Source organism: Lates calcarifer, linkage group LG7_2 (genome assembly GCF_001640805.2).
Source record: "Lates calcarifer isolate ASB-BC8 linkage group LG7_2, TLL_Latcal_v3, whole genome shotgun sequence".
Taxonomy (NCBI): Eukaryota; Metazoa; Chordata; class Actinopteri; family Centropomidae; genus Lates; species Lates calcarifer.
The window spans coordinates 7,043,342-7,071,143 of NC_066854.1; the positions used below are offsets into that span (position 1 = coordinate 7,043,342).

General features: G+C 44.1%; 1 protein-coding gene across 2 annotated transcripts in view; it reads right to left on the bottom strand.

Annotated features, from left to right (window-relative positions):
- Window positions 1-9,231: 9,231 nt before the first annotated feature.
- Window positions 9,232-27,802, bottom strand: part of pard3ba (par-3 family cell polarity regulator beta a) — a 141,709-nt gene continuing 123,138 nt past the window's right edge. For both annotated transcript variants that reach the window (XM_018660981.2, XM_018660980.2), the window contains exons 23-24: window positions 22,342-22,418; window positions 9,232-10,597 (exon numbers count right to left, since the gene is read on the bottom strand). In XM_018660981.2, coding sequence (XP_018516497.1) covers window positions 10,198-10,597; window positions 22,342-22,418 — 477 coding nt within the window. In that variant the 3' untranslated portion in view covers window positions 9,232-10,197. The remainder of the gene's footprint in view (window positions 10,598-22,341; window positions 22,419-27,802) is intronic.

The window sequence follows — 27,802 nt, forward strand, 5'->3', positions numbered from 1 at the left end:
TGGGGTCCAGTCACTAGGGAGGCTGAACATATGGTCCATGTGAGTGTGTGTGAAAGAGAGAGAGAGGGAGAGAGTGAGTGGGTGCATGTGTGTGTGTACATGTACAGGAGTAGACAGCTGAAACCAAGCCAAAGGCAGAACGGCATGCCTGCAGCATGAGCAGCAAACTTTCCAGAGTAACTGAGACCACCAGCTGGTCTCTACAGAGCGACGTAACTTTAACACCACCTGACACTCTGGATCCAAGAGTCGGAAGGCCCGGGTAGGACTCAGGGAAGATGAAAACAAGAGATAGTGATGGAGACAGGGAGTGGGAGAGACAGATTGACAGCCAAACAGACGGAGAAACACAGCAGCAGACAGATGAAAACAAAACAAGTGTGAGAAATGCCAAGTGCAAGACTCAAAAAGAGAAACAAAAAATCAAATGTAGGGAAAAAAGAATTCCTGCCAGAGAAAACAAGAGTGGAAGAAACCCCCAGTGTGCACCAAATTACAGAGCCGGGGCATTAGAGTAGCTTGTCAATCACGACCCCCCCAACCCAGCTCCTCCCGCTCACCCGACAAGCACAGAGCAGGTGAGCTGAGGTTTAACTGATACACACACCGACGAGTCAATTACAGGCCGACGAGGCAGACAGAATGTCACGGCCGCCCGGACACTAAACCGAGGGCTTAACCTCCTTACACTGCATCAATATGCCTCAACGGAGAGAGAAGGAGGAGGAGGAGGACGATGAGGAGGGTGGGGGTGTGTCTGGATGCTGCTGGGCATTCTTAACAGTCACACGCATTAAAGTACTAATGTAATATATCAACCTGGGCCTTATTTTCCCAGTGTTTGCCAACTTGGCTATCACTTGGGTATAAAAATTTCATCACTTACTTCATTGTAAAAGTTGACGTAGTAGCTGCAAGATGCTGGGAATGCACACACACACACACACACACACACACACACACACACACACACACACACGCTTAGAGCCACTGCCAAGAAGCAATTAAAACTTCTACTAGTCACACTGCACTGGAACCTAATACTTGTGTATACGGTGGCATTACCTATACCAGTTTGAGTTAGCATTAGCTCACTGCAATCAAGACTGATGGTGTGTTCAGTGGGAGTTGTGTAATTGTAACAACCACCATTCACAAATCATATAAAGCAATGGTAGGCATTATGATAGGCAATGAAAAGGAGTAAACAGCATCAATTCTATGTATGCTGGCAGTGTAACATGAAAAATGTACCAGTAATCACACAATACAATTAACTGTACTACAGTGAGAAATATAAACTCTTAGCTTCTTCTGTTGCTTCTGTAATATTGTCATTATATTCAATGGCGCTGAACCTAATCTGGGATTTTGCAGAATCATCCAATATCAATGTTTAGTTTGGCAAGTGGCTTGTGGCAAGAGAAATATTATGAATCCAGCAGCAGCAAAGAGAATGTGTGAGCTGAAGTGATATCAAAGTGACTTGGCTTTTATTGTGTAGTGGGTTTTATATGCGTCTTATATTGTGATTTAGAGAAGTTCCTTTGTCACCCAGAGGGAAGGCCACACAGGACGTAACTAAAGGCTGTCACCAGCTTTTATGCCACACGTGACCAGGTGAGCTGAATATCCCTGACGACCTAACTCTGCCCATCAGGCTCCCGCAGGGAGAGGGTCGTCACGCCTGCAGCTGTGTCACAAGAACTGCTACGTGAACCTTTAAAGCACAGCAGATGATCATTATTGATCTGGATGGGGAAAGCACTTTGTGAAATCACCTAGACACGGACATTTCACAGACAAAATCAACATATGAGTTTCTAACATATCTCCTCACAGACAGTAAACACACATACACGCATAACAGGACTTTGTGTCTATAGGGCTGTTGTTCACTTCTTCTCTGCTCAGGAGGAAGAATAGGATGTGACTTGCCCCTGTAGGCCTTCAGCCCTCCAGGGTGTCTCTACTATACATGTGTGTTTTCATGAGTCACCTATCAAGACAAGTCAGCCCCTGGGCTTTCATGTGGCAGGACCTTCACCTTTAATAGCATGGAGTCCATGTGACCCCCCCACTCCCCGACACACGCTGATGCTGCACTGGTGACAATGCTCCATTACAACACATGAAAATGGGTTTGCGTATGTGCATGTGTGTGTACTGGCTGGGAATTAAGCAAAAACACAGGGAATTCCCGGCTCAGCTCCCCCCCCCCCAAACTTCCCCCTCTCTCCCTTGTCCTTCTCCCTCTGAAGTAGGGTGGGCTGAGATAAGGCGTGTTATAAAAACACTCTCTCTCAGAGGGTGGTCAGAGCAAGCAGGTCACATAGCTCTGATGTTTACAGGGGAAGTCCACCGATGTGAGCGGGTACAAGGAGACACAATGAGCATGTGTGTGTGTGTGTGTGTGTGGATTATTTGCTAAACTCTGGATAGTCATCATTTTTATCTACATTTGTTAGGGAAACACTGTCCATGACTCAGGGCGATGGTACACTGCGAGAACATTAAAACTGAAAAATTCCCCATTTTCTTTTGCATGTTTGTAGCTTTATCAGCCTTATCTGCCAAAAAGGAGTTTTATCTAAGCAGCTAGTGAAAGAGACTGGCATGCTGTGTGTGTGTGTGTGTCACTCTCATTTCCTCCCTATCACAGAGCTTATCTATGGACTGCAAAGAATTGGGGGGAGAGGAGTGACAGAATGGAAAGAGGAGATGGAGGAGAGACACAGAGAGACGGAGGGATGGAAAGTCAAGCTGCAGAGTGAGAAGGGCAGGCAGTTGGTAACTTGTGTTTGTGTATGAGTGTGTGAGTGTGTGAGCGAGTGTAGTTGTGGCAGCTCGACTGTTATGTCTAGAAAGGAGGCATAATGAAGGGGAAGGCACATTAAAATGACTCAGTGAAAATCCCTATTATTCCTTTTCTTTCTGTTTCACATGACACAGCCGTGCAAGAGAAGCTCTAAACTGTCTGAGCACAGTGCAAAACACTTAGAATAAATAAACAATTATATAAAAAAAATTATGTGTCAGATGTTTTTGCCACCAGACACTCTTTCCAGCCATAAAAAGAAGCCTTGCATCAAGAAGCTAGAAAACTTCTCCCACTGTTTTTCCTCCTTATCTCCCTCGGGCTGCAGCTGTGTAGTGAGCAACCACCTTGAGAAAATGAGCAAGAGGTGGAATCCAGATGTACAAACCGGTCAAGGTGCACACACGCTTGCGGGGGAAGCTGGAACAAGAGAAGCACAAGGAAGCAAGTTTGTCTTCACTGCAGAGAGCCTCTCAATTAGCAACTAATTGCCTCGCCTTAACGAGCAGGACATTTCTTAGCACTAATGAAGCTGGTGGCAGGCGCGCATACACGCTCACTCGCAAGCTGCAGTGTGAGGTGTGTGTGTTTTTGAAAGATAGAAAGTGGAGAGACAGAGTGGAGATCTAATGGAGTCGGGTCGGCAGCTCATTTTCAGTGAGCTGTTTGGCATTCTCTGGAAGGAATGCGTGGATGGATTACACTGCTGGCTGCTACAGTGACTTTCCAATGAGGCTCCACTTTGTCTTCACCCTTATCTAATCCACGCTGGAATGGCCATCTCTGCAAAATGAAAATGAGGCCGGAAATCAAATGACCGGCTTGTTTGTTACAGCTGCATGGACGGACATGTGATTCAAGAAATTAAAGTCAACTTGGTCCAAAAAAGTGAAGTCTGTGTAAGAAAGTGTACTGGTATGAACATACCGTGTCCTAATGACATCACCAGGATATCTGGGCTTGGTTTGGTTTCTTTACAGCAGCAAGGGACAAAGGGACATGAATCAGGGACGGCACCTTAATCCTTAGTCCACCAGCCAAACCCGACACTTCAGATATCTAATGGCAAGCGTATGCCACAAACTGGGTGTGTGGAGTTTGAATGATGCAGTTGTTTACCAAGCAGAGGCAGTAACAAAAGATATTATCATGTTCCATTATGGGACTGTCCTAAAATAAGGTGACATTTTAGAAAATATAACTCTGCAACAAAGTGAATAAGTGTTCTTCCCAAAATGTCAAATTCTTACTTTAAAGGTGCTGTGTGTAAATTTTTGCTATCGCTATATTGGTCACTTGCCAACAGTTGTAGCTATTGTTGTGTTTACGACAAGAAGGTAGCTCTACTTCCTCATCCTCTTATGTTGGACTGAGGGCAGATGCTAGGGCTAACCCTAACTGTACACCAGATCTCTCTAATTTTGTTTGTATGAGATAAGAGATTTTTTTTTCCAGAAGAACCACTGTATAAAATATGTTTAATCAAAAACTGATTAGTCTCATTTGTAAGGAACATAACAGTTGACATAAATATACACAGGTAAAATATGCTTAATTGATGTTTCAGTGTTGTTTGGGAAATCACCCGAGACACCTCCAGCTTATAGTGAAGATGATATATCACACGCTGTTTTCAAGCTCATACGGAAACTGTGGCCTCTAATTCCTCTCGGGCCTGGCAGCGCTCGAATCTTAGCCAAAGCGGCCGGGCTAACAGGGACACCCGGCATATTACCCCCATCCTTTCCCTGCCGTTCACAGCAACCCAACACTCCTGACACAAGCCTACCCCCAGCACCCCTGACTGCCAAGCAAAACACCTGGCATCTGTATGAGAAGGGCGCCAATTTCACAGTGACTGCCAGGCGGTCAGCTGAGCCTCTGCCACACACACATATTGGTAATGTGTGTGTGTGTATGAGGGCAGAGCGACACGGATGTGCTGTGTGTCTGTATAAAGGCAGCTTGTCTGTGTGTTTCTGAGCGGCGAGCAGGTGTGTGTGTAAACAGCAGGAGAATACGAAGAAGTATGTCAGAATAAGAACTACACAGAAATGAGTGTGTGCCTGACAGACAGCTCAGTCTGGACACACAGAACCATAGATTGGCAGCATCAGCGCCTCTGGAAACATTTAGAACTTTATATTCACATACACAACCTCACTGGTGTGTGTTAACTTGCATGCAGACACATTTGTACTGAATGCATGTCAAGTGTTGGACAAAGCGCATACATACTGTATAATTTAATATGGTTCCACTGTGTCTCCCTGACATTGATGCATTTGTCTGTTGCGTGCTTCCATTCTCTGGCTGAAGTTTTGTGTGTGTCAGAGGCCAGGGCCGGCGCTGAAAGCCTGATGGATGGGGTCCAGGGGTCACGGACTTCAGCTGTTGTTGGCCACATCACAACTCAGTGAACCGCACTGCTAGCCTTGGGTTAGCACCAGAGCGCACAGGCACTTTTTGGTGTTTTTCATTTAATCGGAGTGATAGGAAAGCTGAGAGGGTCGCGGGGTAGATATATAAAGAGAAGATTCTGGAGGGTTTTTTGGATGCCTGGCGGGCAGGGGTGTAAGAGAGTGCAGAGGCAAGGGGTCTGACCAGTCCAACAGCTCTCGATTAACAATGCAATCCCCTCATCCTGGGAGGAACACACTGCTCTATTCAGGTGGAAGCCCACTGGGAACAGGCCTGCAAACCATTCAGAGGTCTCACCCTGATGTTGCATCCACAGGTTTAAAAAAAGACTCACTGAATGCAGCCATGTTTTTGATTTCCACTGAAAAAATATCTTTAAAAGCACCTCAACAAGTACAGGAAGACATGCTGTGTGCAGCTTACTGAATAGAGTGGTGGGCTGCACCCACAAGAGCTTACCACACTTAAGTGATTCCCACTTTCAGCGCTGAATGTGGTGCAGATGGCATTCCAGCTCCCTGCTCCCTATATATCACTTGGTACCAGTGTTGGTATAAAGAATAAAGGGGCTTTACTGTTTTTGATAAAGGACTTTACAGTAGAGTCAGAGAAACTGCCCAAAAAGACGACCCCCCCCCCCTGCTTCTTGCCATAATGGGATGTATGAACCTTTCATTGTTGCCACGACGATGTCATCAGCTCTGAAAAAGGGGGCTGCTGTGCCAGGAGCGGCGGGCCACGTTGCCATGGCGACAGTTGGTGTAAAAGATGATGGCTGGTGGCTTGGGCTGTGGTGTGTGGGCGAACGAGAAGCAGCCAGCAAGCCAACATTGCTTTTAGGGTAAATATGGTCTAAATTAACAGTGTTGCAGTATCGACTCTGCAAAATAAAAAAAGGAGAAGAAGGAGAAAAAGAAAAAAGACATTAAGTAAAAATGGATGTCTTAAACACAGCACAAGGTGAAACCAAGCAAGAATATTGCACAGGATATGAAATTATTTCCAATATCAGCCCAGCTGTGGAAATTCAATTTCACAGCTCATGAACAATATCAAACAAACATGCTGGCTGAAAGAGCACACTCCAACTTGAGTGATACTGTATCAAAAGGCTACACAGCAGACATAAAAGAGAATGAGGTGGGTGAAGGGCAGGCTAACGGGTAACGGTAATCCATAACTCCACCAATCTCCATATTCAGGCAGTTTAAACCGCACATTAGCCACCAGCAATTCCCATGGCCTGTCTCAGACCTGGGCGCCGGGGGCGGGCCAGATTTCTAATGAACTGTATAATTAAATGAGAAGCTCCGCTCGGGCCCACTACGGCTACTCTCGATTCTGAGACCACGACACCTTAACGAGGGCTGAATTGAAATGAATGACGGCAGGTGAAGGACAGAAGGACAGCGGGCTAATGCGGTGGAATGTGCCTTTAATGAAGAGGATGAAAGGGTGGAGGGAGGGGGGAGGGCAAGAGTGAGAGTAGGCCGGGGTCACGGTAGGCGCTCACCCGTAGCCTCATCCTGCAGTGCGATGGTGTATAGCTCCCGCGTACACTCTCTATCTACTGTATACACACTCCTCCATCTTACTCTGTCTATCTCTTGCAGCTCTGTCTTTTTTGGGAGCTGTGTGGGAGAGAGATAACTGTTTCAGCTCTCCACTTTGCCCTCCCCAGAGCACGGCTTTTGATTGACACATGCTAACAAGCTAAGGTGTTCGACAGGGGCGCCGGCAGAATAGGTAATGCTAAGAGAACATAACCAGGGAATTCTCCCACAACCCCGTGGTTCATGACAATTGACTGGGGAACAGTGTGTGCTTCTGCAAATTTTTTTCTTCTTCGGGAACTGCAAAAAAATGTGGGCTTATGAGGTGTCAAATTAATTCACGCAAGGAAAAAAAAAACCTCATAACACAAGAAGAAAATGTAAGTGAATTTTTCAAAAACCAAAAATGAACCGAGCAGAATTGTCAAGGAACCTCAACAAAAGGAGGATGGGTGTAGAGAACAGACAAACAGACTTTAAGGACAGGAACGGCCTTCCTTGAGATTAAAGGTCACGCAGTAGAGGGAGGGAAATTTCTTCACATGGCGAGTGTGTGAGCTGATGTGAGGCATGAAAATATGTCTGTCAGTGCATCAACGGCCGTGACCGCGTCCAGCCTGAGTGTATGTGTCATGTGATTGGTTAAAGAATCTCTTCTGGATGACCATGAACAAAGGCGAGACACTCATGAGACACACACACAGTGTAACTGATTACATAAACTGTAAGGAGCCGTTTCAGTCAGATGGGTTTTACAGCCAAGATTTCAAAGCTTTTGTGTAATGGACGTTAAATGCAATTAATTCTTGGATGTTCGGTTGCTGTTGTTTATGGTCTTTGGCAGCAAACTGACCACAAGCACTTGAAGGAGGCTGTTTACTGCGTAGTTATTCTTTAAAGTACAGTGAATGGCCAGTGAAGGCATCTTAAGTGCTGTAAGTTGCTTTGAAGACATAGCCCCTGCTGATCTACAGGAAATATTTCTACACTAGTTACTGATGGAATCAAGGGATTGTGGGTTTCATCTGACTGATGTGATGCAGAAAATGGTGCTTCTTAATTACTGGTGTATACTTAACCTAAAACAGTTCCTGAAAATATTTTGTCCTTTTATGTTTGGTCAAGCGTATTGTACAATGTTTAATGTTTATTCTTGACCTATGAAATTCTGCGAAGTGGGACTTGAAACATTCTCCCTGTTGGTATGTCTGAGTGCCGTCTTAATGTTTGTCTTCTAGACAATAAAATAGCTCATAAATGCAACGTTTTCATAAGCTGAGAATCAAATTTCCGATATTGAGTGTCTTTGAATGTCTCTCGAAAGAAAGAGAACTTAAAAAATATTCCGTGCTTGCAACTGTGTTACCATGGCATAGTATCATTACCATTCCATTGTCATGGTATTATTAAGGCATGATAATGGTAAAGCCACAGTCTGTGTGATACTTAATGAACTAAAACATGCAAACCTCCTTCATGTGTCTTTTTAAGTGTGAAACGTGACTAAAATACTTCTCTCTAAAGGCTAAAATTAGCAGAGCTGAACCACTGCGGAGCTGCAGTCATGTATTGAATGTATAATGATGTGACAATATTCTCGCAACAAAATCACATTTTTATATCAGATTTTGATTCTACATCTTATTTAGACTGCGCTGGTATTAGCAAGAAAAGTGAGGCTGTTTTGTTATCACAGGATGGTCACAGGATGTTTTTCCTCCTTTCTTGTTTATCCAGCTTTTATCTGCTCTAGCTTGTGTAATGCATTGTAATGCATAAATAGATATGTGTTATAATAAGCCTTTGTTTATTACTGTTAGCTGGTCAGGTATCTTGTGGCTTGTCTGAAGCAGGTTAGGCTCGTTGATGTGCTCCCTGACTCTATCTGGGAAAGAGTTCATTTGCTTAAAATTGGTTTAAATAAAACAATTGATCAAGCATTTATCTGCCTGTGCTGGCTGGTTTGAAAGGTCTATTGCAGCTCAGACAGAAGAGGGTCAAAGCAGTGCCGAGACTAGACGGATCAGCAGAGGCCCGGTCCCTGCTGGCCTTGACGCTAATTAAACACTAACTGATAGAAAAAGCCTTCTCCACACTCTAATTATTCCCCATTTCAAGTCTAATTTCACCAATCAGTGCCATCTTTATTTCTGAGAGCAAATTGGGCAGTAATCATTTTCTAGTGGAGATTTCCCTGACTCTAATTGTTGAAGATGATTTAGTCATTATCAGAACGCTGGCTACTCTTATCAGTCATCTCACAGGGCAAATTTATCTGGAGATTGTGCTCAGAGAAATTAAGCTGAATATTGTAATGAATTTTTAAAGTGATGAGTCATGGTGTTGTCATAGTTTGACTGGATATTTGAAATATGCCGAGTCAGACTAATTGGTTAAACGAGACAGAAATAGGATGAAACGATTTAGTGCTGCACAGGATGAGAATTTCAAAACATTTAATGCAAAATATTTGTGTAAAAAAAAAAATTCATGCACGTATTTGACAGCATGTTTAACTCAAACCACCATTGACACATTTAATGAATTTCAGTGCAGTGACTTTTAGCAATGATATATTAAAGGATAATATTATTAAACTCTAAATTAGCTGCACGGTGTTTGAAGATTTTAGAGTGTGTGCGGATCAAGATGGATACATTTTATTTGAAGCATCACAAAAATAGCACAGATACCATATATTGCAATAAATTCATATGGCTATAAAATATACAGTAAATCCACATCCAAATAATCAAAGGCAAAAATACAAAACCCCCCCAAAGTGTGATAGCAGGATGTAAAGGAAGTTCAAGCGACAAAACATCAAGGACAAAAAGTGTTGCTTCCTTTTCCTGTTTGTCGACTTCAGCTTCCCGTGTCTCATCTGTTATCACAGTCTGGCCGGTCAAGGTGATCCCTCTTTATTTCCTTCAGTTTGATCAGCTTGTGCAAAATGCTAGTCAGCACTGCCTTCATGCTCTGTTTGCTGGAGTAGAGTTGATTCTATACAACATATGGCACTAAGTTTAATCTATATATTTATATAATTAATTTAATTTCCCTTAATTTAATTCAATTTCTACATGATATGTCAAAATAAGATCCACTTAGTATAATCTGTAAGCGTGTATATCGACACATTTGCAAATATATACAAGCAGTTGCAAACATGTGTATTATATATGTACACCCAAGTATGAGTTCTTAATGCTTGTTAAATCTGCCTTGGCCTGTGACGACAGCTATGACCAGATGGTTCTGAAAATAAGCCCTATTTTAGCCTCTCAGCTTGTCACTTCTTACCTTCAGGGTCCTGATCAAATAAATTATGATGGTGAACTCACACTTATCCACGCTGGCAGCTAGGTTCACCTCTTTCTAGAGGTTGGATGGGGGGACTACCTTTCATACCGCACCTATCGCTGGGTTCTTCCGTCTTGGGTCTGGCTGTCTTTCGTCTCTGTAGTTGTACCGCTCAGGGCTGGTATAGCGCTCCCTGGCAGCGGGGTACCTCTCCGGGCTGGCGAAGCGGCCGGGGCTGGCGTCTCGGTAGCCGTCAGCTCGCCCCCCGACGGCTTCGTAGTAGTGGCGCCCCCTGTGGCCCGCGGTGGGGGAAGGGGGGACGTCCTGCCTTACAGCTGTGCGGTGCTGCTGTCCTGCATGGGGAGAAGAAGGGTAGTAGCGTGGATGGGTGGACATCTGCTGGGACTGGGTGCCCGACTGGGGGAGCGGTACACGGCCAGGGTAGGGGGCTGACTCTCTTGGCACTGGCCTGGAGTGGGTGGGGTAATCGTACGGATCCCTCCTAAAAGAGAAAGGTGAGAAATTAGAAAATAGCAATTATTGGCTACTAGCTTTAGCCTTTTGCACGCCTGTAGAACTGTCTCATAATAAAGACATCACTGGTTAAGTTACACACACAATCACACTTGTATATATGTATACTTGAAAGTATAGCTGAAGACAATATTTGATACTGGTTTAGACTGGTTTGGAGTAGAGGACGTGCCAGAGATTTGGCTCTCCCTTGCAGTAAGCCTCCTCCTGTTATTCAGTTTACGTGGTGAGGCTGTGGCCTTGGCAGGATCGAGTTGTGGGGGGGACGTGGATGGAGAGATGCCAAGAGATAACACCAAATGCCTCGGTAAGCATATATCAGGTCGTGTGTGTGTTTAGCTAGTGTGTGTGTGTGTAGGAATGTGTGTGTGTGTGTCCAGGGGGTCTGCAGTAACGAGGCAGCCAGCTGGAAGTCTCCGGTTCCCTCCCACTAGCTTTGGGTGATTAGGGGGCTAAACCCCTGGGTAAGGCGACACGCGGGCCTCAGGGTGACGGAAGGAGAAAGAGAGAGGGAGAGAGGGACAGACTGGAAGAGAGGGGGAACCTGGAGAGAAAGAGAGAGAGAGAGAGTGAGAGAGAGGGGAGAAAAGAACAGGGAGGGCTGCTCACCTTTCACAGGCCCATTCAAATGTTTTCCATCTTATGTGCTGTTTCCAGTGCTGAGTGACACACAAGTCTGAGCTAGAGCGAGTAAGCAAATCTGAAAGTCAGGTCTTCATTGGCCTAGCTGTAAGGGAAACTCGCCTATTTTTAAAAGTGGTGATCTGCAAGAGCCTAGTCAGCATCATAAATGATAACTTTTGGCACGAAGTGTCTTCCGTCTCATAAAACTAAGCATGCCCACTTCCAAACAAACAAACAAGTCACTATCGTGTTTAAAAAGGCACCTTAAAAATAGAATACAACCACATAACTTACAATTCTGATACATACGACATAATAAATACATGCACAAGACAGTACAGGGCGTGCCAGAGAGTACAGAGCACAATGTACACTTTGCATTTTGGGTGTATTACGGATGTGCTTCCTCATTATACTTGGAACAGTTGTCTATCCAGCAGGCTTTGAATTACATTATATTGAAAATAAGAAGGCGACATGTAATGATCTTTCCTTTCATGAAATCTTTACTGTCATGTAAATGTTTATGGGTAAACAGCTACTCAGAAACCTAACTGTGTGTCAAGAAATCAGCTTTCCCTGAGCTGTGGAAATCAGGTTTCTCCATTTTCCTACCCATTACAGAAAATGGCTTTCTCGTATACATAACTTAGAAGAAATCAGATTACCACAAAAAGCAGACAGCAATCTGGTTATTCGAGTGTATGTAAATGCATATTTTCTGATGCAATGCTATTGTTGGTTAGAACGAGGCCTAAACAGCAAATGCGTAACTGGCTGTGGTTCAAATCGCTATAATGCTACATCAATCAGCAGCAGAAAGTGGCAAACAGATTTAGACATTTGCTTCCCACCCTTCAACAATGGCTCCCACTGTAGTTATTACACAGAAGCCTTGAGCTTATAGCCTCTCCCTTGTTCTGCAATCATATCCGTGCGTCTCCTCTGTCCAGTCCCCCGAGTCGAGCTCAGCACCTGTTGACTGGCCAATTAGAATGACTCACTCACCGCAGATTAGGTCGCACACAGCTTGGTTGTGTGTGTGTGTTTGTGCTGTGCATAAGCAGACTTCCCTTGAGGGTATTCATGGACTGTGGTGATGTGGACTTCTAAATGTGTGTGTGTGTCCCAGATATCAGTGTGTAGAGCAGCCTGACCACCCAAACAGAGCGGTGGGGACAGGATACACAGGTGGTCCCAAGAATGAACAGCGTTGCCTTGTCAGTCAGCAGAGCAAGGAAAGATGGAGTTGCACACACAGATAGCCGTACACACACGCACTGCCAAGACTTGAGATAAGGAGGAAAATGGGTTGAGGAGGCAGAAAAACAAAAAAAGAGAAGAGGAATCTGAGAAAGGGATTTCATGTGAAATGAAGACGTTAGGGCACAGAAGCAGATGTGGAGGGAGTCTGGGTAAAAACAATATATTCCTCCCTGTAAAGCTCAGCCAGGAGTGGAAAGAGCTAGCGAGAGAGACGAAGGTCAACCTCCTCATTAATCCAGACTAAATGGTGAAGGCCGCCAGGGGAGGCAAAGAGAAGGAAAGAAAGAGGGATGGGGTGATATAGGGATAGAGGAGGGGGAACACCTGGGTCCTAAGCCCTACTCAGGGCCACCCAAACAGACAGGAACCTCCGCCCACCTTCCCCTTTCTTCTGTCATCGCTCTTCTCATTTTCCCCTCTCTGCTGTATGTTCAATTTGCACATCTTTTCCACTTGAATATTCATCTTCCGTGCCTTCTCCATCCCCTTTGTGACCTCGCCCTTTAATATCTGTTCATGCACTCTCTTATTTAAATGTATCCTCCTCTTTGTTAGCTTCCCCAGTATAATAATCACCAGGCTTAGGTGCATTTGCCCAATTTAGGGTGTGAAACCAAGGGTTAAATGAAGTGGGATAAATTCCTTTAGTAGCATGATACTAAGGTCTGGTTGACCTTTAACCCTGGCATGACCTGGCAAAGCAGCCTTAGTCTAGTAGCTGTGTATAGGTTGTGGGGTTGCCTCATATGGGAGTACTTATGTTTCTACAGGGAGGCGAGTGTCTGACAGTCTAAATGTCAGTTTGTGGGAAGAGAAGCGGGGGAGTGAATGTCCTAGTAGTTCTGTGATATTGAGGGTAATGGCACGACAGCAGGCAACCACATGAGAGTATGGCGTTTGTATGTGTGTGTCCGGACAAGCAGCTGAGGGGATTAGGGGGTCCGTGGGCCTCAGTGACCCACGGGGAGTTCCTCATCTTGGGGTCACACAGCTGGCTTCAGCCTGGTTGGAAGATGGAGGGAGGTGAATGTGTTTACTCTCTGTGTATGTGTATGTGTATGTGTGTGTGTGTGCGTGCCCTCTGGGCTTTGCGAACCTGAAATTTCCCTGAAAGCGAGTTGAATGTCCGCTTGAATTTTACATAAATCATGATTTTAATTTGGCGGTTACAAATAAAACATTTCCAGTATTGAGTGCCTCTGTGAGTTAGAGGGCGAGCCAGAGTAGAGTGCATAGCCGTGTTTGTATATTGTAAGTGTCAGAATGAGATCTCTGTTTACTTGGTAACTTACGTAACTTCATCAGCGAGCTTGTGTACTCTATGAGCATGGGAAAGAGAGGAGGAATGAGCAGGAGGAACACGAGGATATTAAAGTAACAAAAGACAAAAAGGAAAGGACAAAGAATGGACAGAATGGAGTTTTTCAATTTATTAACCTAGATGTTAAAAATCACGTCGTGTGCCAGTTTACCTGCCTGCCACTAAAAGCACTGCACAGTTTCCAACATACTGGGGGGGAGCTGTTACTTTTGACGTACAAAAAAACATGACAAACATGGCAGATTCCTGCCGGATTAAAATGTCGCTCGCCGTCGGTGATGACAATTAAAGGAGCCGCGCCGCCGCCACTAATCTAGTTTGAAAAGACCTTATGACAACGAGAGACATGTAGACAGTAGGTATGTTTGCATTCAGCTGTCAAATGAGTTTTACGCACAGTTTTGAAATGTCAAAATAAAACAATCAAATTTATAAAAAAAATAATCAAATGCAAATTAGACGTGCCCATGAGCAATGTTGAGACAAATAAACAGGTTGGAAGGAATGGGAAAAAAAATGGAAGGACTCTCAAGAATGAATTGATACTTGGTAGGATGCCTTTTCCTCTATGGTGTTATTTAATGTACTAGTGATATTGTAATAGAGCTATTATTAATAAGAATATAATTTGAAGTCACAGATATGGGAGTGACAGTAGGTATGACATTACTGGAGGAGATAATTTACAGATAACATGCCACTAGGTGCGTTTCTTCACATACATTGTTCAATTTGAGCAAGTGAGAGGCAGAGAAGGAAAAAAAAGATGAGCCCTGTTTAGTGGGAGAGAGGCAGTGAGACAGATGCAGACGCTCATCTATCCCTCTGAGGTCTATATGGAGCAGCAGCGCAGGGTGTGATGTGAACCACAGGGACCGAACCAGAGTGGAAAGCTGTAATGACACGCCATGTAATACATCTGACTCACACTTCCAGAACATCAGCACCATATACCACACTCCCAGCCACCCTCTGAAAGTGTGAGTGTGTGTGTGTGTGTGTGTGGTGAATGCAAATAACAACCTGAATATTACTTCCATATTTGTATGCATGTGAATGTGTGTTGGGAGTGTATATGATTACATACTCAGCAGTGAAAGAAAAGTGTGTGTGTGTGATTCCATCTGGGGAGTGCATGTGTGTGTGTTGCCATTTAGATGCAGCTTCCGCCTTATGACAGTGAGGAATTTGGGTGTATGGTGATAGCGTGGGAGATGGGGTTGGGAGGAGGGTTATGCTGCACCTGCCCCTAGGAAACGGAAGGAGGAAATTAGCCCCCCCCCCAAATTGCTTATTAGACCCCCACACTCACTATCCTGGTTCCCCAAATACCCTCAGCCCTCATAAGTGCTTTACACTAAACAGCTGGAAAACAACCATGTGTCTACATTAGACAGGAACACACACACACACACACGCTCCGGAAGACAGAATGTGATTAAACTGGAAAAACAGCACCCTTGTGTACACTGTGACATTTGTTTTATTCACAGATTTTACATGTAGATCTTTAAAACTATAGATAAAAAGGCCAATTAAACATTTAGTTTGAATTCCCCAATATTACGTACAAATACTATAATAAGCATTTACAATTACATTATAGTGTGTTATTAAGTTATCAAATGTTTATATACTGATTATAAATGCTATATCGGGGGATTTAAAGCCATGTGTTAGCACTGAATGAGTAATATTTTCTGTGTGTTTAGCAGACTGTCATTGAATATGTGTGTGTGTGCTTTTGCAATGTGCTTTAATTTTGAAGCAATAGAGTGTTAAAGTATAGGCAGACCATATTAATCTATGTACTTTTCCATATTACTTTTTAAACTCTTAAATGGAGGAAAACATAAACAATGAAATTAAATGAAGCATTAATCAGGAGATGTGGAGGCAGCCAATTGCATTATACTGTATATATTATTCTTTACTTACTGCTAATTAACTGCTCTGTGTTCTGTTTAAATTTTAAAGATGTATATTTTTCCTCTTTTGTTCTCACACATGCATAAAAAAATAGTCCAAATATTCCGACACTTAACTGCACTCCCCTAAATGACATTAGCACATTCAATTTATTAATGTTCTGATTGCAAATGATGAAGAGAACATACAGATGCATATGTAAGCACATCTGCCAGTTATGTGCTCACCTGTTAGCCCACTGACGGCAAACAGACACACATTGCATGCAAAATGCATTAATTGCTCGGCAAAAAACAGCTGCTGCACCTCACTGTTAAACGCTCCCACGCACACAGACATCCATCTGCATGTGTGCACATACTTGTCTGAGTAAAATGTTTAATGTGTCATAATTTGCAGAGGTACCAGTGGTGCTACAAAAAAATAGCTTGATACTGTGTAGTCATCAATTATTTTAAAAAATGTTTATTTAAAAGATGTAATACAGTATATTTAGCAAGTTGACATATTCATTAGTGGATGATGCATTCTCCAGATTCTCTAAATTCATCCGTGTCCAAACTCTCCACACACATCACACACAAGTCATAGCTCTAATGGTGCTGTGCTAGCTGAGTGCTACAGACACAGACCAGGCCTGGCTGGCTCCACAGCAGAGGAAACCATTAGCCACTCTGGCCCTGGCCGTGGAGGCAGCTCCGCTAATCAAACCAGCCTATGTCAACAACAGCGGTGGAAATTGGCTCTCACCTAAGACGCACATGCCTCATCTAAATGGGCTTGTGTTTACACTCTCTGCTACTATATACCCAGCAGTGACAGGGAATGTGTACAGTATCAGTGGCAGGTAGCCGTGGGTCCGACTGCGACATGGGCGCTTTGGGTTCGAAATGAGAAGGTGAGGAGAGACGGGAGGCACCGGGGCAAACAGTCTGGATGTAAACTAAAAATAGGTATTTTCTCATAAAGCTCATAGGAACATTTAACGACTCATTCATCATCATTGTGATGCCATGCTTCAGACGACTATCAATAACTATTTATTCAACTCTTCAACCTCTTTTTTCATTCTATTCTGGTGATTTGTACAAAATTTCCATTAAACAAACAAAAAGTTGTTTTTCTGAGTCACCTGAAGTCCATGCAGCAGTAGTAAGGAAGAAAAAGGTGAGGTTTCCCTTTTGGACAATACTCCAAGAGGGAGAGTGATCATGTAACAGAGATATGCAGGGGGGAAAGCAGTAAAGTAACAGTTAATGACGGAAACAGATGGAATTCCTGTTTCACTAAATGCAGAAACTTTTAGGCTCAGAGGTTCTTGCAGTTCAAATTAAGTTCACTGTATGCCCATTCTTTTCTATTGTATTCTGAGCAAAGAAGAGAGCATTTGAATTCACGGTGACTCCTGCGACTCCTCCACTGAGCTGCCCGTCCATCTGCATTTGTGGACTGGATGTCACGTAGACTTGTACACGACAGTCTTTGTATTTCTTGCTGAGCTCACAGGGAGCGCCGCAGCCTCAAAGTGTATATCTTATGGTTTATTTATAAAGCGATGATTTCATTTTCCCATACACAGACCTGAGAGACTGTGAGAGAGAGAGAAAGAGAGGGATGGAGAGGAAGGGGGGAAGACGGCGAGCAAGACGAGATGCAAAGAGACGTAAGAGAGATATAAACTGAAGCGACAGAAAAATGCAGACAAAAGGATTGATGGAATCAGGGGGAAAAATGCAGAGAACAGAAAAGGAGAAGTTATTGTAAACAGGTAGAGCCACTGGTGCCTCAGCTGTGCATGTGACAGAGCTGGCTAAAGCCTTTTCATTTCCTACTGCTGATTCCATTACATTCTCCTGTGTCTGAGCACAAACACCGTTAGCTGGACAAACATTGCTGCCTCCGCGCACCGACGGGGGGGCTGTTCCTTCATAAAGGACCCGCAAATAAGAAAAGGGTCACAGCACCTCTCGGGAAATCAAACAAAATAATCCGCACATTGCTTCAGATGCTCTTGGTTTGCTTATTTAACAATAAAAGAGGAGGGGCGGGAGGTCACATCACCTTTTAAACCAATCACGTTGGGTCCTGGAAAGACATCACCAGCTGTTATGGGGCAAATGTTGAAAAACTATAGTGAAAGAAAAAATCCCCAGGATCCCAGAAATTAAATGAGTTACGGAGACAATAACTCTAACTGAATTGGGTGAGTTTAAAGTGAATCATTCGACAGCTGGACAGCAGTGGGTGGAGGAGTGTGTGGGGGGGACAGTTGATCACTTGTGAAGCTGTGAGAAGCAGGATTGTGCTTTAATAAACACAGGGTGAATACAGCGAAAATATGATTTCTCCACTGACCTTGAAAAAGCCATCCAAATTCATCGAGAGCTCCAAACTACAGAGCTTAACAATATTACTGCGCTAAAATGATAACGGACCTTTGCAATAAATATGGCCGTCCAACCGTGCGAGGTAGGAGTGAAATTTGGGGAGCTTATTTCCAGTTGACAGAATCAGACAGTGAAGCAGAAATGACAGAGTAAATATGAGCATTTTAGAAGGGTTTTTCATTTTTAATATTCCTCTCATCTTTCCATGTTTATTCATCCTATTCTAATCAACAGATTGCTTTCACTCAAGGGGGGGCAGAGTCATTTATTGTTTCCTATTCAGTTTTGCTAGGTGTGTCCGGTCTGGACGTGGCTCATTAGGGCCCGAGCAGACACAACTGGGGTGAAAAGGTTCATGTGCAGAGACGTGGTGAAGAAAACCAAGTGGCTGTAAAGTGTAGGGAGTGTGTGAAGGGTGGGCACTTTTCAGGAAGGTCAGATGAGGAGTCCTTAAGGGACACTTTCCTAACAAACCAGAGGGTACTCAACATGCCGAGGACAATCAAGAAGTCGCCTTCTGTTTTTTAAGGAGGGGCAGAGAGCGCTTGACAAGAACACAAAGTGTTCAGTTGCCCCTCAAATGACAAACCCGAGAGGCTCCTTAGGGTGATGGAGTGCACACACAGGAGTGCTAGAGGGCTTCACAAGTCCAAACTTTTGAAACATGTGATCAGAACCAATCTGCTTGGATCCACCTACTGCCAGACCTAGGACCCAGCCCACTTAGTCTGAATATAATTTGGACCCGTGTCCCATCTCAATTCTTGGTTACGAGGAACCAAATGGACCCGTGAAGACCATTACCACGCGTAAACACGCGCTCTCTCATGTCTTTCTCATTTCCATTGTCCAGATGTGACAGGGGCTTCATGAAGCCAGTGTGGCCCCCTCAGTTGGAGCCCTGTGCTCCCTGACTCACTGGCCATCGGCTGCACATTAATCAGCCAATTATCAGCCCCGGCCAGCAACGTTGCCGCGCCAACCCGGCCCCCTAATCCAATCACCTTGGGGAAGTAGGTCAGGGGGTGCTCTGATTGGATAACCTGAGGCTGGGTCGCCGCGCCCATGACCTGCTGCTTTGAATTGGTAATGATGTTAATATTCTCCATATGGCCCTGTGTGCGCGCACATTTGTGTGTGTCCCCAAGCATAGAGCCTGTCTGGAGGCTGAGCTGCACCCCAGCATTAATGGCCAATGGAGAGAAGGAGGTAAGAGCCAAAGTTGCACTATCACCCTCCCTGGGGCAAACCTCTCGACGCTGCCACTTTCAGCCCTCTTTCCAAATCCTCTTTCCCAGACTTCAGCCTCTCTTGTTGGCTGCCGTGCAGTAGCCCGTCGGCGCTATGTCCCAGACTGAGGTCCACTTTCTTTCCATCAGCCCTGCAACTCTGGCAGCCGCTCCTCCAGGTCCAAAGAAACTCTTGATTTGAGAGGTGGGAATAGCTACATCCAGAAAGATCTTTATATAATGAGCCCACAATCTGGGCTGCAGGATTGTGAAATGAAATGTTTTTCAATACAGTGAAGAAAGTAAGATGGTAACAGGGCAAATGCTGGCTTGCTGGTCAATTCTTTGTTTTCACAGTCTTTGAAAACCACAAATTTAATAGACCATGCTTGTGTGGTTTCATTAGGGAAGCTATAATGCACAATATGACACTTGAAATATTGAAAAATATTTAAATGCTTGCGTGGATGTCTTGATTCTGCCTCCATTTTATCCCCATCCTTCTCTTACCTCTCCTCTACTCTCTCTCCATATGCTCCCATCTGTGAGATGCTTTGCTACATCTCCTGTAATATCCATGCACATACACAGGCACTCACACACGCACACACTCACCTCCTTCACTCCCACCCCTCCAGCTGCAGCCCCAGCCGGCTCCACACAAAGGCAGGCCAAATGTATGCTAATGAGAGCCAGGCCAATGGTGGAGCCGCACTCATTTTGAGAGGAAATGGCTTTCAATAATGGCGGCCCCCGGGGGGATTTTGCACAAAGTTCAGCTCCACTTTGAAAAATGCATTCAATTCACTGCTGTGTCTGCTCTCTCTTTTTCTCCTGTTTTTTTTTCCCCTCTGCTCGTTGCAAAAAAAAAAAATAAATTCCCGGAATATATTTGCGTCCCCTCCTCCTCTCGCCTCTGTATTTATGCTAGGGGGAGTCGGAGGAGTTTTGGGGACTGAGGAGTCGAGATTTATCTTTACAGAAAAATCAGAAACAAGAACACAAACATGTGAGTTTGAATAGTGTTCACACTCTATCTGGCACTTTCCCTCTGCCTTTTGTTGCTCTTGCTTTTACTCTTTTGCTGAGGCAAATGTCTCCAGAAGCATGTTAACTGTACCATATGCATTTCAAACAGATGATATCCTATGGGTCCTGGGACTAAAAATACTTCAAAGAGGAGATGAACAACAGTTAAATAACAATGAGAATATTTCTTGAGGTAATGAACATTATTTGAACCTAACTTGCCATCTTCACTCCCAAATGTATAAGACAGAGAATATGGTGGCTACCACTTGGATGTTTTGCATAAATCTAGAACATTTGAGCGGTCATTACTAATACCATAGTCCAGTATTACAGCCAAAATCTGCTGACATCCTATATAGTTTAAAGATGAATTGTCTTTTTTAAATGGTTTCTTATCTATAATCCAGCAGAAACACGAAGATACTTGTGTTAATAAAAGCCTTTAAATATGCAGATATACGCAGTTTAAGCATTGGAAATGTACTGAGATTGCAGCAGGGCTGCAATAATGATGATTGTCATTAGCAGTTGATCCGCTGATTATTTTTCCTATTGTTCTATAAAATGTCAGAAAAGAGAAAAAATGCCAATCATTATGTCCCAGAGCTCAAGGTGACATCGTCAAATTGTGCGATTTGTCTGGCATATTTGATTTACGATGACGTAAAACAAAGAAGTGAACAGCTGTTAATGCTAACACTGGCTATGTAGCAAGAGCAAAACTTACAAATTGCTCCTTTAAATGACTAGATTTCTCGTGCTGTCTGATCAATAATATAGAGATGACATTAAATGATATTAAATCCTCACATTTCAGAGGGTAAATCACAAAATCATTGTTGACAAATTCCAGCTAAAATGCCTAATGCAATGTTCATTTCTGCCAGTCTGAGAGGATGGGAAGGTTTTCAATTTTACGGACACGCTTCAGTTTCATTATGGAGAAAGTTTTGATAAGTATGTGGAATTACTTTTTTCCCCCTGTTGCTGTACTGTATAAATAATACTGCACAGTTTGGACTGAGCTGTCAATGATCATCTAAGTCTCCCTCAGCCTGGCTTGTCTCCATTTGGGTTTGTCTCAGTTACAGTTGGCTAATCTCTCTGTCCCTCTGCTGCTTTGTTGTGTCCCTCCTTCTCCCTTCTTCTCTCTCCCAGATTCTCTGAACGTCTCGTCCCCCCTGAGCCAGAGTCGATGTCTGCGCTCCCTGGTGCCTGTCATATCAGGAGGGGCAATAACCCGTGAAATGACTGTTCTCTTTTTCTCACTCCCCTCCTCTCCATCCCGGTGTCCCCTCTTTTCCTCATTCTCCTCCTCTCACTTTCCTCGCACCACGCCACTCCACGCTCCACTTAGCTGTTGGGGCGCGAACATCATAAAAAAATGCTTTGCTCGGCATGTGCGTACACACACTCACACGCGCAAAACTGTGAATATTCTGGTATGGTTGTATGTGCTGTAGCACTGCTGTGAAAGACTTATGAAAACAGAAGAAGTCTAAGTGTGCAATATGAAGAGCGAACATTTAAACAAACAAAAGAAATGTGCAGTTCCATTAAACCCACGCTAGAGGTTATACATCCTTCATAAGAGCAAACCCTCCCCTGTACGTGCATGTGTGTGTGAGCGTGTGTGTGAGCGTGTATGTGAGATCCTCCTGCCTGTGCCCCTGCTCTCCGGAGAGCTGATCACTCCTGTTCCTGGGATGAGTAGACACTCCCAAGGCAAACACTCCAGATTTAATTATAAGCTCCAAAGAGGATTAGTCTGTGCCGTGTGTGTGTGTGTGTGTGTGTGTGTGTGTGTGCTTATGAAAGTGGGGGTACACACAAAGGGAGGGAGTGGCAAGAAGTTATCCCTTCATTTCCCATACTGAAGAATAAAGCACATGCATGTGCGCGTGCACGCAAGCGGCGGCCTCACCTGGGCTGTGTGTGGTACTGGCGGTCTGTCTCTTCGTAGCGGTGCGCAGGTCGGTATTCAGCTCCTCTTGGTGCCATCTGTGAGGAGGCACAGCAGAAGGAATGTAAGGATATAGCCTAAAAAAGTCTGAAGTTCAGTCAAAACACCCTTGAGCAAGGCACTGAAGTCATACCTCCCTCACTGGAGGTCACTCAGGTAGAGATTTGACGAAAGAGACAAGCTCATTTTGGCCTATTCCAGCAGCTAGAACTTATGTTGGAGGCCACACATGTCCCCAGGCTATATGTTTAACCTCAGTAATGTTTAGTCTTGAAATACTACATAAAGTATTTAAAGCATGTATGTGTTTGTGTGCAGCCTTGTGGTTTCAGTGGAAACAAAAAACACGACAGGGAGAAGTCATGGAATGCCCCACATGTGGTAACATAAACACATGCAACCACATTTAAGTGCTGAGCCCCCTCCAATGCACATGTGTATGTACAGTTCATGCAAACACACAAGTCATATGAAAAGAATTACATTTAGAGTGGGTTTTGGGCACACACACACACACACACACACACACCAGGAAGTGATTGATTAAAGCCATGTCCACACTGGGGTGAACATATCTGGGAATGCTGACAACAACTGGGCATTTTACATGAAATGCCAAAAGTAGCAGACAACCAGTTAAATCTCTTCTTCTTTGCCCTTCTTCTGTTGGCAAACACAACTGTGGATTACAGGCATCATGTACTAGAGGAGGTGGACAGTCACAGCCAGGTTACCCAGCTTGGTCTCAGCAGGATAAACCTCTATTGTGTCACCTCGTACTCTCATTTTAACTGGCACATGAAGGAGGACTGAGGCTGTTCTGGAGGCTCTTGGTGATCTAATACCTCACTAAGATTAGATTTGACGCCCATCTGTGAGTGTGGTGTTCTTAATGGCATCAACCTTCTGTTTCCATCATCAAACAACTGCATTAATACAAAACAGTGATTCATTTTGCTCATTAATGATGCTCACTAACCAGTTCTAACTGCCACAGGTGGAAAATAAAGTTCTTAACATTTCTGCTGTTTGTGTAGATATATGCCATTTTTTTCAAAAGGCAGCATTTTATCAGTGTTTTCAGATCTATCCACTTTTCAAAAAGCATCATTTTGTGGTGTGGAAAACACTGATTTAATGTGGATTGATGGTCAAAATGCAGAGAAAAAGATGTGGTTTTAGACTTAGTTGCACAAGTGTGGGCATGGTCTGAAGTTCACACAATACAAGGGGGTTTAAACAAGTTATCCCCCGAAGGCAGAAGAGGAGGGGAGGCGGGGGGAAGACAGAGAGGGAGAGAGCATACAGTTTCAATTATCTGTAATCTGGGTTCTGGGCTCTGAGTTTTCACATACAAACACAGGCTGTTTACTCAATGGACATTTCATCGGTCAAACACACAATTCACCGCTGTAGCGTAGCGTGCACACACCAGAACGTTGGTCAAATACACACCAGCAGCCGCACGTACAATAACTGATGTGCATGTGTACATAAACAAGCAATCACAGGTTTGACAGAGACACACATGGAAATCTAAAGAGGCAAACGGTCATGCGTTTGATCCAGGCTATCAAAGTGACACAACCCCACAAACACACACATTAAATATCACACACACCATAAAGAGTCTAAATGACTTCATGCAGGACCAGTCTATTGCTCTGTTTTTCATGTATGTATGAGTTCAAACTCATTCTGCATGTCAATGTAGCAGTGGCACATTACCAGATATCATTAGCATGTCTCTGTAATGTAGGGAGCTCTAATGTCTCTGAATGGGAGCCAGGAAGTGAAAGCACATCAGAGCCATGACTCGGGCAAGGCTGCTGCTCTATTCACTGAAGTGGCTTTGTGCCTATTAGTGTGTGTGTGTGTGTGTGTGTGTGTGTGTGTGTGTATGTTAATATTATGGTAGTCCGGGAGGGCATGTGAGTCTTTGTGTGCAGGTTTAATATGATGTCGGGAAGTGAATGCTCCATCTTTGGATGGCAGTGTGTTACGTTGGGGACATTATGCAAAGAGATGCATAATGTGAGGTAAAGGGGGCATTAGTCTCAGCAAGGAGCTGGGACTCAGGTGGAAGACCTTCTCTGTGTGTGTGTGTGTGTGTGTGTGCTGAACAAGGGATAATACATCTTCTGTGCAGGAAGTGGGGAAGAAAGAAGAGAGAGGAGGCGAATGATGAGGAAAGGAGGAAATGTGTGTTTAGATAAAATGAGTGAAATTATTTGTCTTTTGATTGTATTAACATAATAGCCTGCAGCCACTGGTCTGGATGATCCCTTTATTAACTCACACACACATACATCAAGGATGTCTGTCATATGGATGCTTTTCAGGCGGAAGCCCATTTCCCCAAATTAGACAGCCAGCGTTAGTGCCAGATGATATGCCTTGAAATACTGCTGTGGCTCTCACACACACACACACACACACACGAGTAAACAAACACACAAAACAAGTCTCAGTCTCACCATGGCAACTGGTAAAACAGCAATATGAAATTCATCCAGGTTGGAGTGAAAAAGCAGCAGTCAGACTTCAGAGGAGGCGGTCAGCGAGCAAAGAGCCTCGGCTTCACAGCTACGGAAGGTGGAGAGCGTTGACACGCGCTTTGCTATTCCTCGCACACCGCACGCAAGTTCACGTCCCCCATCGTGGACCTGGTGAAATCGGTACAGTGCTGTGTATATCTACAATACGAGTATGTGAGTGTGTGTGGTTATCAGTGGAAAAGTTAATGTGTTGTGCAGACAGTAGCTGACAGAAAGCCAGATTCTCTTTGGACTTCATGCCAGACCACAACACATCCACACACACACACACACATGACGGGGAATTTCCTATTTCTCATGAGTGTCAGGTGGTAAAACTCTAAAACTAAAAGACTTTTGTTAAACTTGGAGATCAGTGTGGTTGTGTGCATGTGCATGCATTTTGTGTGTAATTTAAACCCAAACCTTTCAAAATCAGCAGATCTTCAGGCTGCCTCTCAGTGCCTCCTCATCAGGGAAAGCAAATGAGCTTTAACATATCAGAACAATCTTTCTTATAAAGCGTATAATTTTGTGGAGTCATTGCGTACGCTGCAATTCAGCAGCTGACAAACGCTCTGACAGAATGGTTGGCGCGTGTGTGAGTGTGAATGAGCAGAAAGTCACTTTTCCATTTTTCCAAATTAGAAAGCTATGCCTTGACAGTGCCAGATGATAAGCATTGGAACACAACACACACACACACTCGCACACCAATCAACTCTAGCAGCACAGCTGTCGCATTCATCAGAAAGTATTGCCGGAGCTCAGGAAATGAATTTCTTGGAGCACTTTTGGCTTTGCTGTAAATTTGTGATGCTCATATATACAATAAGCCTCAAATGAGAGTCCAAGTGCTTTGACACAATGCCTGAGCAGCGCTTTCATCCTGTGACTGAGATGCTCAGATTCGCCTTTTCCAAACCGCTTTCCTCCGCCATCTCTTTTCAAACGGCATAATTAGCCTCCTGTACTGCCATCTATTCCTCCCCTGCATCCATCCATCCTTTTCTTCCCCCCCTCCATCCATCTTGGATGCTAATTAAGCATGTGTCTCAGTGTGGAGCCTCTGCTTGGCACCCCATGCCCACCTCCTGTTGGCACCCTCACCCCCATGCCCTGGCACGATGAGGTGGAACACGCCCGATATCCATCCTCCCCCCTCCTCCTCCCTACAAATCACTGTGATGAGATTTTGCTGACTCCCCCATGGGAGGAGAGAGGGAACAGATAGACAGAGAGGGAGAGAATTGAGCTGGCAGAGAAGGGGAAACTGACAGAGAACTTGTTAAAGATGCGGTGTGCGCGTAGGTGGACGCAAAACAAACCATAGCAGGAACCTGTGAGGCACTGAGAGTCTAACTACTGCTGCCACTAGTTGTTGACAGCTGGGAGTATGAACTTGAAATGCCAAAATATGGAAAAACCACACCCACACATACATGCACGCACATACTCACATTCAAGTCTGCTTGTTTACAAGCACATAAGTTACATTTGAAGTAAAAAAAAAAGTTGACTTAGATCCAATACAATCCTTATTTTTGTTAGTGAAAATATAGTAAATATGTTATATCATAGAAACTGGCATTCTGTTGAGTCGCAGGCAGCTGTTGCATAGATGACACCCTCATCCCTCCGGTACTGTCATGCAGAGTTACTGAAAAATAATTTAACCACACTAAGATGGCTAAATCTGAAAATGCACCTTTCTCTCTCTGTTTTTCCTCAGTCCACACAAAGCCGGTGTTTTCCTCACTCAAACAGAGTGTGGCTACATCTTAAAATTTTGACCACGCTTTTTAGTGTAGGCAGGCACAATAGAGCTTTTGGAAAACAATAGCATAACACTGGCTGAGGGCAGATTGACAGTTAAGAGGATTACCTTCTGTCGACTCTAACTTTCTTAGCGATCACTCATTTTAAAGTCAGTATGGTTGATCACTCGATTCAGGTGCAGTCATTAAACTTGACTATTTTGCCTTTGTTAAATTGCCGTTGGCTTGACTCAGTGTTTTTTAAAACTAGAAAGTTTCTTAACAAAATTCTGAATTTGTAATGATCTCCAGCTTGTTGGCACAGTTACCAACAAATAACCAACTAAAACTCAGAAAGGTCAAAGGACCTCTTTCATGCTAGTCAAGTCTAGCCCGTTGGCACACAGGATTATACTGTATTAGGAGGCTGTGTGTGCGTGTGTATATCTCAAACAGGAGGCTCACTTGCCCCCCAGTGTACACTAAACACTCCCACACCTGGACCCTGCTCACTCTGAGCTCGTTAGCAGCAGATGGTACACACACACACACACACACACCCACACACATGGAGACCAAAGGTTACACACACTCAGACTGGAATGTAGTCTATTTTGGTAATAGGCCAATCTGCTGGTAATTGTCTTCATTGTTAGTGTTTGTTTAGGTCTCAACTCTTGACCTTAGAGGAGCTTCTTTTTTTTCTACATTTACATACAGTTGCATACAGACTTGGACTGGGATGTGTGTGTGTGCAGTTTAATCTTCCCTTATGAGGGTGTAACAGGTAGTGTGACGAGAATGTTTAGCTCATTAGCTGAGAAGACTCACAATGACATTACTGATTTCTGTCACTTCCTGCGGCTGCACGCAGACCTCTTTATCTGTCCGAGTATAAATTTGCTCTGGATTAAACTTTCAAACTGTTTATATGAAGTCTAAATAAATTGAATGTGTTTACAGGTATTGGAGCAAGCGTGCAAGCAAGAAGCATGTTTTTACACTCTCTGGGAAATGTACTGATGTCATGGGCTCCAAGTTGACAAACACACAGAGAAAAATATGTTTGCAGCCCAAGAGAGTATTTGATTTAGTGAAAGTGGCTATTAGCCACAAACATTTTGGAAC